Below are 17,878 nucleotides of genomic sequence, written 5' to 3'. Positions count from 1 at the left end.
GTACCACAAGAACAACGTCGTGGTCGACTATCGGGCGAGGAAAGCGACTTTGACTACAGAGAAGGGCAAAACAATTGTACTTGATATTAAGCTGAAGGGCGAGTCTGTCCCTATTGTATCGGCTTTGGCCGTTTCAAAATTAATGAAATCCAGTCTGTTTGTTTACTTGATCTTTATGAAAGAATTGAGCGATAAGGATAGGACAAATATATCTAAACTTGATAAAGAGCGCCAAGATTTTCTCCACTCTCATGCCGATTGCTTCTCAGAGGGCCTACCAGGCGAGTTACCACCTGATTGTCCTGAAGTTCATACCATTGATCTGATACTTGGAAGCACACCACCGAACCGGCCACCTTACCGGGTGAGCAGAGCACAGAATGAAGAGATTATGAACCAAGGGTCTTGTCTAGCCTAGTACTTCACCGTATTGCTCTCCTGTGTTGTTGGTTTTGAAGAAAGACGGATCTTGGAGAATGTGCATCGATTATAGAGCTCTCAACAAAATCACCGTCAAGAACAGATTTCCGATTCCTAGGATCGATGATATACTCGACAGGTTACAGGGATCCTCGTGCTTTAGCAAGATTGACCTGAAGAGTGGATATCATCAGATCCGAATCGCGCTGGGAGACGTCTACAAGACAGCCTTTCGGACTACTTTTGGGTTATTTGAGTTTTTGGTGATGCCTTTTGGCTTAACCAATGCTCCAGCGACATCTAACCGGACGATGGACATGATTTTTTGAGAGTACGGGCTGTTTGTTTGCACTTTCTTTGACGACATTGTTGTTTTCTCCAAGAATGAGGCAGAACACAGAGATCATTTGCTTCAGGTCTTTCAGGCATTACGACATCACAAGTTAGTGATTAATAAAAAGGAAAGTGAACTTTTCCCACCAGAGATACACTTTTTGGGACACATTGTCTGAGCAGCAGGAGTGCAAATGGATCCGGCCAAGATAGAGACTATACGTGATTGGCCCGATTTGAAGAATGCCCATGAAGTTAGAAGCTTCTTGGGACTGTGTTCGTACTACAGGCGGTTCATTAGAAAGTTTGCAGAGGTTGCTTCCCCTTTGCAGGAGTCCCTTTCTCGTGGGGATCCACAGCGGTGACTGCCTTTCAGACATTGAAAGAGAAATTGACTATGGGACGAGTTTTGACTTTGCCGGACTTGCAGAAGTCATTTGAAGTATATTGTGATGCTTGTGGTCGTAGTCTGGGTGCGGTCCTAATGCAAGAAGGCCATGTCATTGCTTACGAGAGCTGATTGTTCTCACGGCCGGAGTCGATGACGACGGCGCAACGACGACGCACTGAAAACGCAGATGCTGAAATCTGCGTTTTTCGGGCTCAATCTGTAAACTTTGCCAGATTTGACCGTGCGGCGAGGATCTGCTGTGGGAAGGTGAGATTTGTGAGGTTTGGGGCTTCTTTTGCGATGTCTGACTGCTACAAACTGAAAACGCTTGCGCTCCTTGGTGTTTTGTCGCGACGGAACTGTAAAACGCTGTCTGTTATGCTGCTCCAAAAACGCTAGGCTGATTTGACGTTCTGCGGGGAGAATTTGCTAACTCTAGGACTGATCTGCTGTATTGCTGTCACTGTGCTGATCTGCAATGCAAAACGCTGGAAGCTCTGCAATGCTGAGAAACGCTAGGCTTGGTTTGTCATGCAATGTGCTTTCCTCTCTGAAGAGGGTTGATGTTAAAGGCAAAAACTTGGATTTTTGTAACGATTGTCTGTATGGAAAGCAAAAGAAATCTTCTTATTACTCTGGTGTCTCTTGCAAAGCTAATCCTCTTGATCTTATTCACTCCCATGTATGCACTATGTCTGTTAAGTCTTTTGGTGCATTGTATTTTGTTACATTCATTGATGATTGTACTAGGAAAGGATGGGTGCATTTGTTGAAAAGTAAGAGTGAGACTTTTAATGCTTTTAAGAAGTTTCATGCGTTTGTCACTACGCAAAAGAGTACTAAGCTTAAATGTTTGAGATCTGATAATGGAGGAGAGTATGTATCTGCTGAATTTCAACATTTTTGGGATGAAAATGGGATTAAAAAGGAGTTGACAGTCTCTTATAATCCGTCTTCTAATGGTGTGGCTGAGAGGTATAATTGTACTTTATGCGAGAGAGTGCGTTGCATGTTGTCTACCGCTAATCTTTCCCAAGAGTTTTGGGGGGTACCTTTACCTAGTCTTACCTCAAAGAGTTTTGCTAAGCCTCTTGGAGTACCTTTACCTCCATACACTAAGCTTAGCAAAGCAGATTGCCCAAAGGATGAGGTGGCATTGAAAGCAATGAAGGGAATGCCTTATGTATCAGCTTGTGGTTCTCGTATGTATGCTATGGTTGCCACTCGTCCCGACATGACCATAACACTTCATGAGAGACTCAACAATGAGAGGATCATGAGAAACTTGGGACATACGAGTGTTCTCATTTATGGCATTAACAGAGGATGTGGGTTCTGTGGGTTCTTTAGGTTCGTTGGATGGGTTCTTAGGACACATGCTCTTTATATGATATTATGACCCTTGATGTGACATTGATAACAACGACCTTCCTTAGAATAAATGACTCGTTCTTTTGTTGTTATGTATACTCCTATAATTCCTTGTGCAACTTTTTTCATCTTGGGTGAGCTTAGGTTTAGCAAGTGTGTTAGCTTTACCCTTAGATTCATGTTGAGTGTTCTTTTCCGAAAGACTAGTGGAAGATTGGCTAGAAGAGTTACCGTTTTGAGGAGTCTGAGAGGTACTGTGAGACGACTTGTTCTCCTTAAGCTTTCGTTTGTTGTGCTTCATCTCTTGGGAGAGAGCAATTGCTACCGCCTTCTTGAGATCCACGGAGTCGAAAACCTCTACATTAAACTTGATATATTCGTTCAATCCGAAAAGGAATGTCTCTTTGCGCTCATTATCTGATTTGCGTAATTGGGTGCCGAGCTGCAAAACACGGTTAGAAAAAGACATGATTGACATACCATTTTGCTTGAGATTGCGCCAATCTTCTTTGAACCTCGCTAAGTACTGAGGAGGCATAAACCGTGCCTTGAGCTTGTCTTGGAAGTCATCCCAATTGAAGGAAAGGGGCACGCCTTCTTCGGCTTTCTCTAGGTGCGCGGTCAACTATGTCTCTTGCCATGCGTAATATCAAATAATGGCATCAGCGGCAAGGTACATGGCTACCGTCAAAACCTTGCTATTCCCTGTCTTCTTAGTTGTTGCAAAATAAGCATTAAATTGATGCAATCAAGAATGAATAACACTAGCATCCATCTTACTGTCATACTTACTGAATGTCAACTTCTCCGTGACTGGATTGTTGGAGTTTGAATCTCTGCTTGTGCTACCTGGTGATTCTTTGAGTGGCTCGGACTTCGAGGTGAGTACCTGTAGGACCAACTCTTGTATGCATTGGTCTCTCTGTACCTCACGCTCCAACTCCAAGGCCGCTTGTCTGTCTTCGGCCGCTATGCGTTGGGCTTCGCGGGCTTGCTCACGCTCAAGCTCAATAGCTGCCTTTCTTTCTTCGGTTGCCAAGCGCGTTGCTCGTGCTCATGCTCCAAGGCTAACCGTCTTTCTTCGTGCTCGTGATCCAATTGTGCCTTTCTTTCTTCGGCTACCAAGCATGCTTGATCACGCTCGCGATCCAAGGCGGCGCCTTGCGCTTCTTGCTGTAACATCATGTCCATCATTGTCTTGACCAAAACCTCCATAGGATTTGATGCAACCCTTGGCGTAGATGGGGAAGGGGGAGGGCCGGAAAAACCTACTGTTAGGGAAAATTCTTCTTCGCCACCTCCATACTCATCACCTGCACGCAAAGTATCCATTCCGGTTCGGATGATGACCATACACTGAGATCCTGGTTACTTAAGTTCGTGAGGAACTTGGGTTCTTGAGGCTCTTGAGTCTTGAGGTCTTGAGGTTCTTGAGATTCTTTAGCTTGCAATCAGTATTAGAGTAGGATTTTCTCTTAGCCGAGCTCGACTCCTCCCTACGGGCGCACCACTTGGCGGCCTTGCGCTCACACCAAGGTTGCTTTTTCCCACCTCACGTCGATTGGCCGACCGCTAAGTGCACGGTTTGCTGTCAATGAGTGAAAAGAGGAACAAGGGGAGGACGGACAAGCCCTTCTTTGTTGGGTTACCTGTCACTCTTCAAAAACACGATTAGGAATCAACACGCCCAGTGGACTTGGGTTACGGGTGCCCGCAACAAGCGAAAAAAAATCTTGTGGTTCTTTCCTTGAGTGATACAGAACACTGCCAGGATACAGAACAGTGCCAAAGCTCTGATACCAATGTAAGGTGCAGCGGATGTGAATGTTGAATTTTGCTCAAGATGAGTGCTGCGAACTGTGCTCAAGGGTTTCTTTTACTTACGGAAGGGAGAGCCTTCGGTGTCTTCAATGAGAGAGTGCAATGATCACAAGCAAAGTGAATGATAGTGTGAATGAAGGTGCTGAAACACACACACACAGAGAGAGAGAGAGAGAGAGAGAGAGAGAGAGAGAGAGAGAGAGAGAGAGAGAGAGAGAGAGAGAGAGGACACCAAACGGTTCTCAAACCCTCCTCCAAGGGCCCCCCTCTCTATGGCAAGAGAGGTCTATGCTATTGATTGCCCAAATCTGGTACAATGGTCTAGATGCAATGGACTTGTCGACGACGACAATGATGACGGCTAAAATCTGAAAATGCTAGGGGCTGAAATCTGCAAATCCTCTAGCTGCTAAATTCTGACAATGTGTCGGCGAGGACGGCGATGGCGAGGACGCGACGACGATGCGCTGAAAACGCAGATGCTGAAATCTGCAGATAGCGGGCTGAATCTGAAAACGCTTGTTGATCTGACGGTACGGCGAGGATCTCCTGCGGGTAGGTGAGATCTGCGAGGCTAGGGGCTGATCTTGTGGTGTCTAAGTGCTGAAAACTAAAAACGCTGATGCTAGGGCTGATTTGATGCCGGCAAAGTGCAAAACGCTGATGCTGATCTGCAACCAAAAACGCTGGTGCTGATCTACAACTGTTAACGCTAGGGCTGATGTGGCATCTAAAAACGCTATCTGTTGGGATCTGAAACGTTGGTTGATCTGGGATGTCCAAAAACGCCAGGTTGGTCTTGTAGCTGAAAACGCTAAGTCTCCGGCCGGGCTTGTTGAGAACAAGTTGCTGGAACTTTTGCTACCTCGAAAGTGCTAGCGCTAGGTTGCTTTTATAGAACTTAGCAAAATTGCTTTAGCCAGTTTTCCAACAACAGTCACTTATTAAATAATAAGTGAAAAATGGATAAATTGGGATTGCGTTCAAGTCAACCTATTGTTGGGGAAGCTCCTCATGTTGACGAAATGGAAGAAATACTTCAATGGGAGCAGATCAGTCATCATCAGGAGTGGCCACTAAAGTCTGGAAGGAGTACACGGAAGTATTTGATAAATTTCAAGAACTATTCTACCATAGATGCTTAGTGGATGTTGCTAAATAGACTATTTTCTTATTTTTTCGAGAAATTTCTATTTATTAAAATTAGGATATTTAAATGTGTACACTTGAATTGTGAGAGTTAGGACATGTAGATCTACTAGAATTGATAAAAGCCATCAGGAACGGACAACTGTGATGTGTCATACGATGGGTGACATTAAACATCGCGAAGGAGTTGTACAATTAGTTCGGTGGAAGAGAGCAGGAGTGCGTATTCCCGATGCGTCACATGATGGGTGACAGGAGCATCGATAGGGAATTTTCCGTTGGTCTGGGAGGAAATCCGAACTAGAAAAAGAAATACGCTTAAATACGGAGGCACAAGAATAAAGATGGGTTCTGAGAAACTTTTTGAAAAAGTAAAAAAAGCGGGATATTTTCAAGTGCTTTTCGAGAAAGCAGATACTTTCCCGTTAGGAATCTATGTCTACGTAGCATATGTGCCTGAGAATTGCATCCATGGACGCCTGGGAAGTGTAGTGTAGCATTGGTTTTCAACTCATTATGTTGTTATTGAGATTTTAACAGGTTCACATTTTTTTATTAAGTGACTGGCTACCCACTTAATAAGTGGGCAATCACTTAATAAAAAAAGCAAGGCTTATTTTAAAAAAAGACCAGCGTTGCCTTAAGGCTGAAATCAACGTATGATTCTGTCTCCCCCTCATCTCTCCAAATCTACCGCCAGCTTTCTCTCTCCTTCCCTTGCTATTCCATTGCTCCCATCCTGTAGTCAGCGCTCTCTCTCTCTCTCTCTCTCTCTCTCTCTCTCTCTCTCTCTCTATCTAAAAATTCAGTTTTGCCCGCGCTAGCAACAAGGGACCAAGCCACGGATAATTTGCAAGTGATTGCATGAAGTCATTGAGCGAAGGTCGCTTTTTCGCACCTTGAGCTACAGGTAAAGATTGTGAATAGGCTCTACGAGTCATCGTTTCGTGTTTGTGCTTTTTGCAGTTACTTTATTATGGAGGAGGAGCAAGGAGGCCTCAGCCTATGCTCGGGGATTCCGGAAGCGGAATTCGGAATGGTGGGGAGTTTCACACTCTGGCCTCAGAGGGAATTGAGAGCTCGCCTCTCTGAATATCCCGCACAGGAACGAATTGACCATCGAGTCTAAGATTTAGAACCGAGGGGTTTATCCGGTTTCTTCGCTTGTAAAAAGATTCTTCGTAATAAAGATTCTCTTAAAAGAAGGGGACTAGCCGATCTTCTGGTCCCCAATACTGTGTGCTCGTGTTTGTGATAGAAAACAGAGAAAGAATAGAAGCCTTTGATACATGAAACTTGCACCTCAGAGTCAGTTGCTCTTAGTTTGGCTGAAACTCACAAGTTGGAACCATCTGCAACTATGGAACTGAGGCAGATTACGAGAAGGATAATATTTGGCTACGAAGATAAGAGGGAAGAAGCGATTGGCATCTTCAGAAAATCTGGAAAGAGAGCACTAAAGACGGAACCAACAAGAACACTGAGCTGGAGTTGCGTAGGACAACTCTCACTCTGTAGAGGCAAACGCTTGCTGAGAAAGCCATTGAGCTGAGGAAGAACAAGAGATGGGTCATAAGATGAGAGGGAAGAAGCAATTGGCTTGCTGCCCAAAGTTAGTTGCTCAACGTTGGGGCCGAAACCCACCAGCTAGAACCATCTGTAACCATGGTACCGAGGAAGAACATGAGAAGGGTAATAATTGGCCACGAAGATACGAGGGAAGAAGCCAATGGCATCCTTACAAAATCTGCAAAGAGAGCCCAAAAGGCAAAACTAAGAAGAACACTGAGCGGGAGTTGTTTGGGAGAACGAACTCTCTTTAGAGACAAACACTTGCTGAGGGAGCCGGGGACTTGAGGAAGAATAGGAGAAGGGTCATAAGGTGAGAGGGAAGAAGTAATTGGCATCATTAAAGAATTGCAAAGAGAGCCCAAAAGAAAGAACGAACAGGAACAGGAGTTGCCTAGGAGGACTCTAGAGTGGCGTTTGTAATCTAGAGATGCCAAAGCTAGGGCCAAAGTGAGATATATCCAATTGCAGTAGACTTGATAGAGAGAAACAAACTGATCCATCGCACGCACACACACCTACTACAAACAAAACAAAAGACGATAATGAATAACGCACACTCAAAAAACCAAGGCGTCTACAGGAAAACGATGGCACTTTTGATTGAGAGAGAGAGAGAGAGAGAGAGAGAGAGAGAGAGAGAGAGAGAGAGAGAGAGAGAGAGAGAGAGAGAGAGAGAGAGAGAGAGGAAGGAAGATCTTTTTACATCTATTGATTGCCTTGGAAGTAGAAAAGATCATGACCATTGTTTTATCAAGGTTCACTGTTAGCCGTTTTTGTGTACAAAAGTCGTGAAGAGCCTCGACATGTTGTTGTAAGCCCTCTTGTGATTAGGATCACAACAATGTCGTCAGCGTAAAGCATTATATGTATTAGGGTACCTCCAAGGTCTACACCCTCGCCACCAACTTGGAGTATGTAATGTGAGATGTCATCAATGTAGATCTTGAAGAGGGTCAGGGAGAGTGGGCATCCTTGCTTCACATCAATGGTGCTAGTAATAGTTTGATAAGCCTTTGGGGCAGCCTACTCTTCTCGTCCTTTGCTCATACAAAGCATATATAGCCCACGTTGCTATGAAGGCTACATTCAAGCTCTAGAGTTGTTGGAACAGCCTCTTATGTAGAATTGTATCAAATGCTTTGCGGAAGTCCACAGAGCAGCAATGTAGTCTCTTCTGTTGGGTTAAAGGTCCTAATTGACCCCCGGTGTTGTATTTTAATGTACATTTTATACTTTGTCCAGGTTTACATTGAACCTGGACCAATTTTTAAAGTCGCTTATGATAAAAGTGGGAAAACCCACAAACTCACTAATGTGAGTTTTCTCCAAATTGTACGAGCTTCTTCTCTCTTCTTGCTTCGATCCCTAGCACTTTCTCTCTGCTGCACTGCACCTCCTGCTACTTGCCCCAATCCTGCACTACATTGCGACGTGCACCTACCGGTACCCTCTGCTTCGCGCTTTCAATTGGTATCAGAGCCTTAGCGTTTCAAAACAGCCCTGCGTAGTCTACTGGACAGCGAGTTAAAATTGCTCTCCCATGATCAATTTCGCTTCCATCGCGAAGCCCCTTGTCTCCGGGGTCGAAAAGGTCACCAAAAGTGCCAAAACATACTGTTTTTAGGTCAAAACAGGTGATTTACAGGTTATTACAGGTCAAACCAGCAATACGCAGGTAGACCAAAGTTGTGGGATCACATGTATTGATGTTTGTCGCGACAAATTGAGTGAAAAGCTTAGTACAGGTGCTTGAAATTGCACATTTTAGCTGAAATTTCAGATTTGGATTGTTTCATGTAAAGAAATTGTGGCTCTTTGTATGCAAAGTCTTGTGGTTGCTACTATTTGCTGAAATTTTCAGCCTATTGCATCTCTCTTGTATACACACTTGTGGTTGAATTAAGATGGCTTCTTCCTCTTCCACATCTGACACTAAAAGTTTGATGGAAATGAAATGGTTCGATGGTCAAGGCTTCGATCTTTGGCAAGAACGCATGCAAGGTATTCTTTTCTTAAAGGATTGTGAAGATGCATTGGAACAGAATAAGTCGCGAGGTTTGTCTGACGAAGAGTGGGCCAGGTTAAATAAGAAGGCTATGGCCTACATAAAAATGGCTATCATTGATGACATTTTGACGGACATCAAGCGTTTGGACTCTGCTTATGCAATATGGCAAAAGCTAAAGTCCAATTATGAGAACACCACGCCTATGAACCAGGTGCATTTGATGCGAAAATTGGTGAATATGTAGCTTGATGACTCGAAGTCAGCTCTTGAGCATTTGAGTGCTTTTACAGGTGTGTTGAGCTAGTTGGAGGACAATGGGCTTCGGTAATTCGATGATAAGCTGAAGGCTATTTTCTTGCTTATGACATTGCTTGATACTATGGAAACCTTGGTTGTCTCCTTGAGCAACAGTCCCATCCTCACGTATAACTGTGTGAGAGGGTCTATTCTCATTGGAGAGATTAGACGCAAAGTCTAGTGGGGAAGGTGACAGTTCTGCCTACAATGCAAGAGGTAGAAATCAAAAGCGTGATGCGGGCAACAGGACTCAAAATAGAAGTAAGAGCAAGACTAAGGATAAGGATGTCACTTGTTATCAATGTGGCAGAAAGGGTCACAAGAAATCCGGTTGCATGTATTTCATGAGAGCAGGAAAGAGAGAAGGAAACACAAGATAAGAAGAAGAAAGATGAGAAGAAACGGAAAAAATCAGCAGTGATTCCTCCTGAGATATTGAGAATGCAAATGTATCCTCTAGTGTGGTCATTGAGGAGTTGTCAGACGTTGAGGAAATTTTGGTTGCGGCTTCATGCCCCTCAGTTTTGGTGATAGCTAATGCAAAAGACATGCTTATCCCGAAGAAAGATGTCATTGATGCATTGCTTAGTGCTAATGATAGCCTATCCTGGTGGATTCTGGAGCTTCATTCCATGTGACTCCATCTTTGGAGTGTTTTGCTACATATGTTGCAGGTAATTATGGCAAGGTCTACCTTGGTGATAAGTTTGTTTACAATATTGAGGGAATAGGTACCATGCGTTTGGCTCTTAACAATGGCCAAGAGCTTGTGTTGAATGATGTCAGGTTTGTACCAGGCATTAAGAAAAGTTTGCTATCTATTGGCCAGTTAGATGCACATGGTTATACTATCATCTTTGCTGGGGGTTCATGGAAGTTGCAAAAGGGTCTAAAAGACGTACCTCGTACTATCTTCGATGCAAAGCTTTGCCAGGCAAGTTTCTTGCTGTTGCTGAAGTTGCTTCATACACGGAATTATGGCATAAGAGACTTGGCCATATGAGCCAAAAGGGTATTGATGTGCTTTCCTCTTTGAAGAGGGTCGATGTAAAAGGCAAAAACTTTGATTTTTGTAACGATTGTCTTTATGGAAAGCAAAAGAGATCTTATGACTCTGGTGTCTCTCTCTCAGCTAATCCTCTTGATCTTATTCACTCCGATGTGTATGCACTATGCCTGTTAAGTCTTTTGGTGGTGGATTGTATTTTGTTACATTCATTGATGACTGTACTGGGAAAGCATGGGTGCATTTGTTGAAAAATAAGAGTGAGACTTTTAATGCTTTTAGGAAGTTTCATGCTTTTGTCACTACGCAAAAGAGTACTAAGCTTAAATGTCTAAGATCTAATAATGGAGGAGAGTATGTATCTGCTGAATTTCAGCGTTTTTGTGATGAAAATGGGATTAAAAGGGAGTTGAGAGCCCCTTATAATCCGTCTTCTAATGGTGTGGCTGAGAGGTATAATCGTACTTTATGCGAGAGAGTGCGTTGCATGTTGTCTACCGCTAATCTTTTCCAAGAGTTTTGGGGGGAGGCATTGAAAATTGTAGTTCATATTTGTAATCGCTCTTCTAATAGTATACTGAAAAATGACATTCCAGAGGAGGTTTGGTCTGGCAAACCTACCTCTTATGATCATTTGAGAGTAGTTGGCTGCGAAGCTTTTGTTCATGTATGCAATGACTTGAGACCAAAGCTTGATATGAAGTCCATTAAAGGAGTCTTCCTAGGTTATGGGGAAGAAGGTGAAATGGACTATATAGTGTGGTTACCACAGTTTAGAAAGATAATACGCAGCCGGAATGTAGTGTTCAATGAGGCAAAATTGCTTAAGAATGCTACAAAATCTGATGCCGACAAGAAAAGAATCAGATTTCAGCCTTTCGTGCCACCCATTGATGTTGAAAAAGAGCCTCATGATGCATTACCGCAAGCTGAAATTGATAATCAGCCAGTTAACCTTGAGCCAGAAGAGGTAGGACATGATATTGATGCTCTCCTAATGAGGATGGACAGCCACCTGAATTGGTTGAAAATGATTTTCAGCAGGCTGCAGCATGATAGAGCTGAAAATGAGTTGCCTTATGATGTAGAACCGTTGCGTGAGAATGTATATCATTGGGTATGCAGGTCAACTCGTTTAAGAAGGCAACCGCAGAGATGTAAACTCTCTTTGGATCATGTAATGTTGACAGATGAGGGTGAACCTCTTACATATAAAGAGGCTAAATCATTTAAGTCAAGCAGTAAGTGGGAGCTTGCAATGCAAGAGGAAATGAAATCCTTGTATGCAAATGATACTTCGGATCTTGTGCCATTGCCTAAAGGGAGAAAGGCTCTTCCTAACAAATGGGTGTACAAGATTAAGATCGTGGATAAAAAACCCAAGTACATGGCAATATTGGTTGCAAAAGGATATGCACATAAAGAAGGAATTGATTTTCAAGAAATCTTTTTCCCTGTTGTAAAGCTTACAACTTTACGTGTCCTTTTTGCTTTCGTTGCGGTGCTTGATTTGGAATTGAATCAAATGGATGTATAGACAACGTTTTGGCATGGTGACATTGAAGAGGACATATATATGAAACAACCTGAAGGTTTTGTATTTCCTACACGCGAGGAACTTGTTTGCAAACTGACAAGGGCTGTGTATGGTTTGAGACAATCATCACGGCAGTGATATAAGAAGTTTGACTCTTTTAAGCTGTCTCAAGGCTTTAAACGCAACCATGCAGATCATTGTTTGTATACGAAAAGAGATAAAGATGGTAGTCCCATCATACTTATTATTTGTGTTGATGACATGCTACTCGTAGGGAAACATGAGACTAGTCTTGATGCTCTGAAACGTAAGCTAAATTCAACATTTGCTATGAAAGATTTGGATGATGTAGAGCATATTTTGGGCATGCATATTAATAGAGATAGAAAGCTGAAATTGCTGTTTTTATCTCAAGAAAGGTACATTGGAAAAGTACTCGATAGATTTAATATGATTGATGCGAAGTCTCTTGGAGTACCTTTACCTCCGTACACTAAGCTTAGCAAAGCAGATTGCCCAAAAGATGATGTGGCATTGAAAGCAATGAAGGGAATTCCTTATACATCAGCTTGTGTTTTCTCTTATGTATGCTATGGTTGCCACTCGTCCCGACATTGCTTATGCAGTGGGAGTTGTTAGTCGATACATCTCAAATCCTAGCAAAGCGCATTGGGAAGCTGTCAAATGTATTATGAGATATTTGAAAGGTACTCAATCAAAGTGTATTTGTTATAGCAAAAGTGACTTAAAGTTGCAGGGATATTGTGATGCAGACATGGCAAGTGACATGGATACCAGGAAATCTACCAGTGGATATGTATTTGCTATTGCTAGTGGTGCAGTCTCTTGGTGTTCTAGGTTGCAGAAAATGTGGCATTGAGTACTATTGAGGCCGAATACATTTCAGCCACAGAGGCTTCAAAGGAGCCTGGAGGCCATTTGGTTTGGGCAGACTTGCAAAAGAATTTGACATGCTTGCTCATACACCCATATTGGGTGATGATAGCTAGAGTGCTGTCTACTTAGCCAAAAATGCCATGGTTCATGCGCATATCAAACACATAGTTGTAGGGTACCACTTCATACATCAGGTATTGGAGGATGGTCTAGTCACTTTGACTAAGATCCATACAAAGGATAACCCTGCAAATGTTCTCTCCAAAACTCTTGCTAGAGCTCAACATGAACATTGCATACAACTGGTGGGAGTTGGTTAACTTAAAGGCGTCATTTATGCCTTTAAGTAGGAGGTTGTTGGATTAAAGGCCCTAAATGACCCTTGTTTGTACTTCAATGTACATTTTATACTTTGTCCAGATTCACATTGAAGCTGGACCAATTTTTAAAGTCACTTATAATAAAAGTGGGGAAACCCACAAACTCACTAATGTGAGTTTTCTCCAAATTGTACGAGCTTCTTTTCTCTCCTTGCTTCGATCCCTAGCGCTTTCTCTCTGCTGCACTGCGCCTCTTGCTTCCTGCCCCAATTCTTTACTACATCGCGACGCGCACCTACCGGTACCCTTTGCTTCGGCTTTCATCTTCTTCCACGCTTTTGCCCCATCAATGAGGCAACATAGAATGAAGATGTGATCCATATTACATAGTATAAAAAGCTCGTCTTCACCCTGCATGGTCGAGGGTTTTGAGTTTCTCCCTCTCTATATATGAGCTGAGCTCTGCCTCAAGTATGGCTTTGTAGAGTTTGGCCAATCATGATGGTCTTGTAATTGCTTGGGTCTAGGGTGTCACCAGAGTTGTGGATAGGCACAATAGTGTGTCTAGTCCACTTCTCTGGGAAGCGCTCTGCCATAGCCTTGTTGAAGCTGTGTGCAATCAATGGGGCTATGGTGTTGGCTGTGGAAATGAGATGCTCACTTTTTAATCTTGTGTGGTCAGCAAATCTGCGGTCTTGAAGTCACTCTATGGCTCATTTGTAGTGTGTGGAAAGGAGCTGAGGGCTGATGTGTGTGAGATGGGAGGTCGAAAACAGCTATAACAAAGCCCATTATACTAGGCTAGGTCACAGTCTGCATTACTATGCTGTGGTCTTGGTAACGAAGGCAGCTATTGTTGTCGTGGGCATGAAGATGGTGCTCTCGACGTGCCTTGAGGTTGATCTTGATAGGACTCTGAGGCAGGTCATTGCAATGGTCGATCTAGCACAATGGTCCAAGTGTTAACATTCAGTGTCAATACTCAGGGAGTGGACCCGACTTGGACACGAGGGCAGCTTGGGTTTTTCAGATACCAAGCGAATCACCGAGAGGGAACTACAAAAGAGTCTCTAAACAGTCAGCCAATTAGGAGCTTGGGTGGATTCCGGAGCAGGCCTTCTCCGATCTTGATTTCCATCGTTCGCGGGCTCTTCACCTCATACCCATCCATGCATGCCATCATATAACCCCAGTTTGGTAACTCAGATGGAGCTTGCTAGGTACATGTATATCTTTTTTGTACTCGGTGAACATATAGTTTCATATCCATGATGGATTGAGGAGTAAAATTTATTGGTTGCTCTCGTGATCATCACTTAAACCTGCAGCTAGTGATACAAATATTGTTTTTTTCAGGTCACGAGCGAAAGAGATGAGCTTTACAAACGGTTTGAAAATGGAGTATTCGAATTGCAGAAAAAAAGTAACCTTAAAAATCTCCTCATTCAGCGGAAAGTTCAAGTTTTGGAAGAGACCTTGGAAAAGAAGGTACACTTGCAAATAAGTTCACACACAAAAACCACACAGCTGTTGTTAAATAATAAATATGAAAGAAATATTTCCTTATCGTGTGATATGGAGTTAAACTTTTTGTTTAGGATGCTCAAATTGGAGAGGTGTTAGCTTTTGCAAATAGAGATCCAAATGTCATTCAACATGCCAAAGATAATGTGAACCACACCATTGATTCTAAAAACAAGGAGATTAGGCAGCTCCGGTATGAATTGGGCAGACTTACAAAGGTAAATTTGTTTTCATTTTCTTTGCCAATACATACATTTCACATAGTTTAAGGAGAGCTCCAAGGAGAAAACGCTGAGGGAAAGGCTTCGATATACCCTCTTTTGATAGAGAGTACACAGTCTTTTGACTACTCAATGCCAAGAGGCTTTCCATCTCCTACACTATCACCCTTCACCTTTGTCATCCTTCACTTTTGCAATTTAGATATTTTGAAAGCTTTTTGATTTTTCCAAAATTGTGGAGTAAAAACACTTTACAGAGCTAACTGTTTGAATTCGTTTACAGGCATACAAAGATCTGTCAGTTGCATTTAAAACAAAGCTGGTTCAGTATAAGATACCTCTACAAGAAATGGGCTTGCCTTTCTATGCATCTGAGTTTTAACTGGTGCAAAATGTCTCTTGCTGTGTAAACGGAGTAGTCATTCCATCTTGCATGTTGGAATGGAAAAAGGGCATTGTTGTCATTGTTTTCATAAGAGAACACTCTTTCCAAGGGCTCATGAACTTTCAGGTTGAATTTTCTGCCTTTACTAGTTTGTGCCTGTTTTAGATATTTTATGTACTTAACTCTCCATGTTGCTAAGTTCTAAGTTCATTATCAATCTTCAAGATTTCTTGGTGGTGACATAGAACTCTCTCTCTCTCTCTCTCTCTCTCTCTCTCTCTCTCTCTCTCGCTCGTGTGTGCGTGCGTGTGTGTGTTCTCCCTCCCTCCCTCTCCCTCTCCCTCTGTCCACACCCTCCCTCTCTCTTCCTCTCAACATCCCTTCTTCCTCCCTCCCTTTCTTCTCCCTCTCTATCCATGCTCCCCCTCCCTCTCTTCTTGTCTCACTATACCTCCTCCCTCCCTCTACCTAAAGTAAAAGCTGCTAAAGTACGTTTCTCTTGGAAATGATTACCCTAGAGAACAACATGCTTTCAAACCTTGGTGCAAGGAAAGTGGGATAGAGAGAGAGAGAGAGGGGAGAAGAGAAACAAAAGGAGAGACAATGAGAGAGAGAGGGGGTGCTAGAATGAGCTGGTCACTTTTGATAGCTATTCCAAGTTGAAGACGTAGGGTTAAATATTAGTTCACGAGTTCGATAGGCCTGCAAGGAGGGCGAGAAAGCCACATGCCACGATGATCGGATTATCATCAATGGTTGATCCATTGACTAGGGTTTTGGGGCCTATAAGATCGTGAGCAGTAAGAGAGATATATTGAAGTTTGGAATTGCAATGGCTCTTTTTGGACACATCCAGGGAGACTAGAACATGTGATGGAGGGGCGGGATATGCTTTGTTGACAGTCAAAGCTCGGAAAGGGGGCTACCACGAGTGGAGGGTTATCAGTGGGAGTTTGCATATCGGAGGACCACGTGACAAAATACATATGGAGGATCTGGGGGATTAGCGGTATATTTGGATTAGTATACAACTCACACAGACCAGAGTGATTTACATTGCATTATGCTACTTCTCACCATCAGGTAGGGTTGTCCTTGTACTGCGTACGAAACGATTCGTACGTTTCGTATTGTACTGTATGACTCGTATGTTCCATACATGGCTCGCCCGTTTTTCTTTTTGAGAAGTGTTTTTTTTGGGTGGGATCGCTGGCAATTTTGATTGCATTTGACCAAGAGCCCAACGGTTGCATTTGCCCAAACACCCATGACCTATGTGCGACGAGGCTCGGGTAGCAGATCTACTATGGTGGCCGCCGGCCACCACTTTGGAGATCATGATTCTTCCTTTTTCGGACATTACCGTTTTCAATGTCCATGGATAGATCTTTCATGTTCTAACTTGTAAGACTTAAGTTGGAAGTACTTAATACCAAGTACTAAGGTCTATGTCATGACTCATATGATCTATCATGTTCTAACTTCTGAGTTTGAAAACTTCTTGGTTTAGTCTCTCTTGTAGTGTGTAAAGATGTATGAAGTTTTTTTTGCATTGTACGTTATGTCAACGTACGTCTAACTTTTTTTAGTTCGAATAGTATTGCACGTCTTCGTACGTGTACGCGTTGGACATGACCGTACGTGTCAACCTTGCCATCCGGATCATCATATGCTATCACAAAGAGTAGCGGAGATACAGATGAGCGAGGCCCCTCACCATACATGTGCCTCTCATATGAGATTATGCACTACTCCACATTGGGCGAGGTCTCTCTCATGGGAGACTTCAATGCGCATATACAAGATAGATAGTGTGACATGTATGGTTGTAGAGATACTGAGCTTATTCATGTAGTAGATGCAGAGGAACACCTCAAAGGATGGAGGACCAAACAGAGAACATTGTGTCTATACCTTGCACTTTCCTTCAAAGAAGAATCCGGGCTTTTCTTGGATTCATCTAGGTATATTTTTTAGTCGTACAACGGACATGTAGACTTCACATTGTGAAGTTTTCGTTTGAGTTACGACCATATGATATTGTGCTAATTCTTTCTATCCTTTGTGGTGTGTATGCCGTATCAACTACCTCATTTTTGTGCTAATTCTTTCGATTTAATGCTTGTTTTAGTGCTAGGTTTCATTATGGTTGAGTCTGTCCTTGATCTTTGGAGTCTTGACAGAAACTCAGTACATTGAGCTTTGTGTTGATGTATGCTCATGTGTGTGTGCGTGTGGTGTTTTGGAGCATATGTTGGTTGTTCTACACCCACTATTGGGCACTGACGACGTTAGTGGGGATGCGTGGTATTTTGTCAATACTACGCATGGTGGAGCTGATGGTGATATTGTCTTGTGGGTGACTACCATGGGTCTTTACCTTGCACTTTCCTTTGATGGTGATTTTAGGCTTTTTCTAGATTCATCTTGGTATATATATATATATATGTATATATATATATATATATATATATATACACATATATATATATATATATATATATATATATATATATATATATATATATATATATATATATATATATACATACATATATATATATATATATATATGTGTGTGTGTGTGTGTGTGTGTGTGTGTGTATATATATATATATATATATAT

At 42.6% G+C, this 17,878-nt stretch overlaps 1 protein-coding gene across 1 annotated transcript in view; it reads left to right on the top strand.

The window, feature by feature from the left end:
• The window catches only part of LOC147466187 (dynein regulatory complex subunit 4-like), a 73,157-nt gene extending 57,658 nt beyond the window's left edge, over positions 1-15,499 (top strand). Inside the window, exons 10-12 of the mRNA XM_086524558.1 lie at positions 14,479-14,610; positions 14,721-14,864; positions 15,151-15,499. Coding sequence (XP_086380684.1) covers positions 14,479-14,610; positions 14,721-14,864; positions 15,151-15,249 — 375 coding nt within the window. The 3' untranslated portion in view covers positions 15,250-15,499. The remainder of the gene's footprint in view (positions 1-14,478; positions 14,611-14,720; positions 14,865-15,150) is intronic.
• The last annotated feature ends 2,379 nt before the right edge of the window (positions 15,500-17,878 follow it).

The sequence above is a fragment of the Adiantum capillus-veneris genome, chromosome 1 (assembly GCF_014529385.1).
Source record: "Adiantum capillus-veneris isolate H3 chromosome 1, ASM1452938v2, whole genome shotgun sequence".
Classification (NCBI taxonomy): Eukaryota; Viridiplantae; Streptophyta; class Polypodiopsida; order Polypodiales; family Pteridaceae; genus Adiantum; species Adiantum capillus-veneris.
This window is presented reverse-complemented; position numbering and strand designations above follow the sequence as displayed.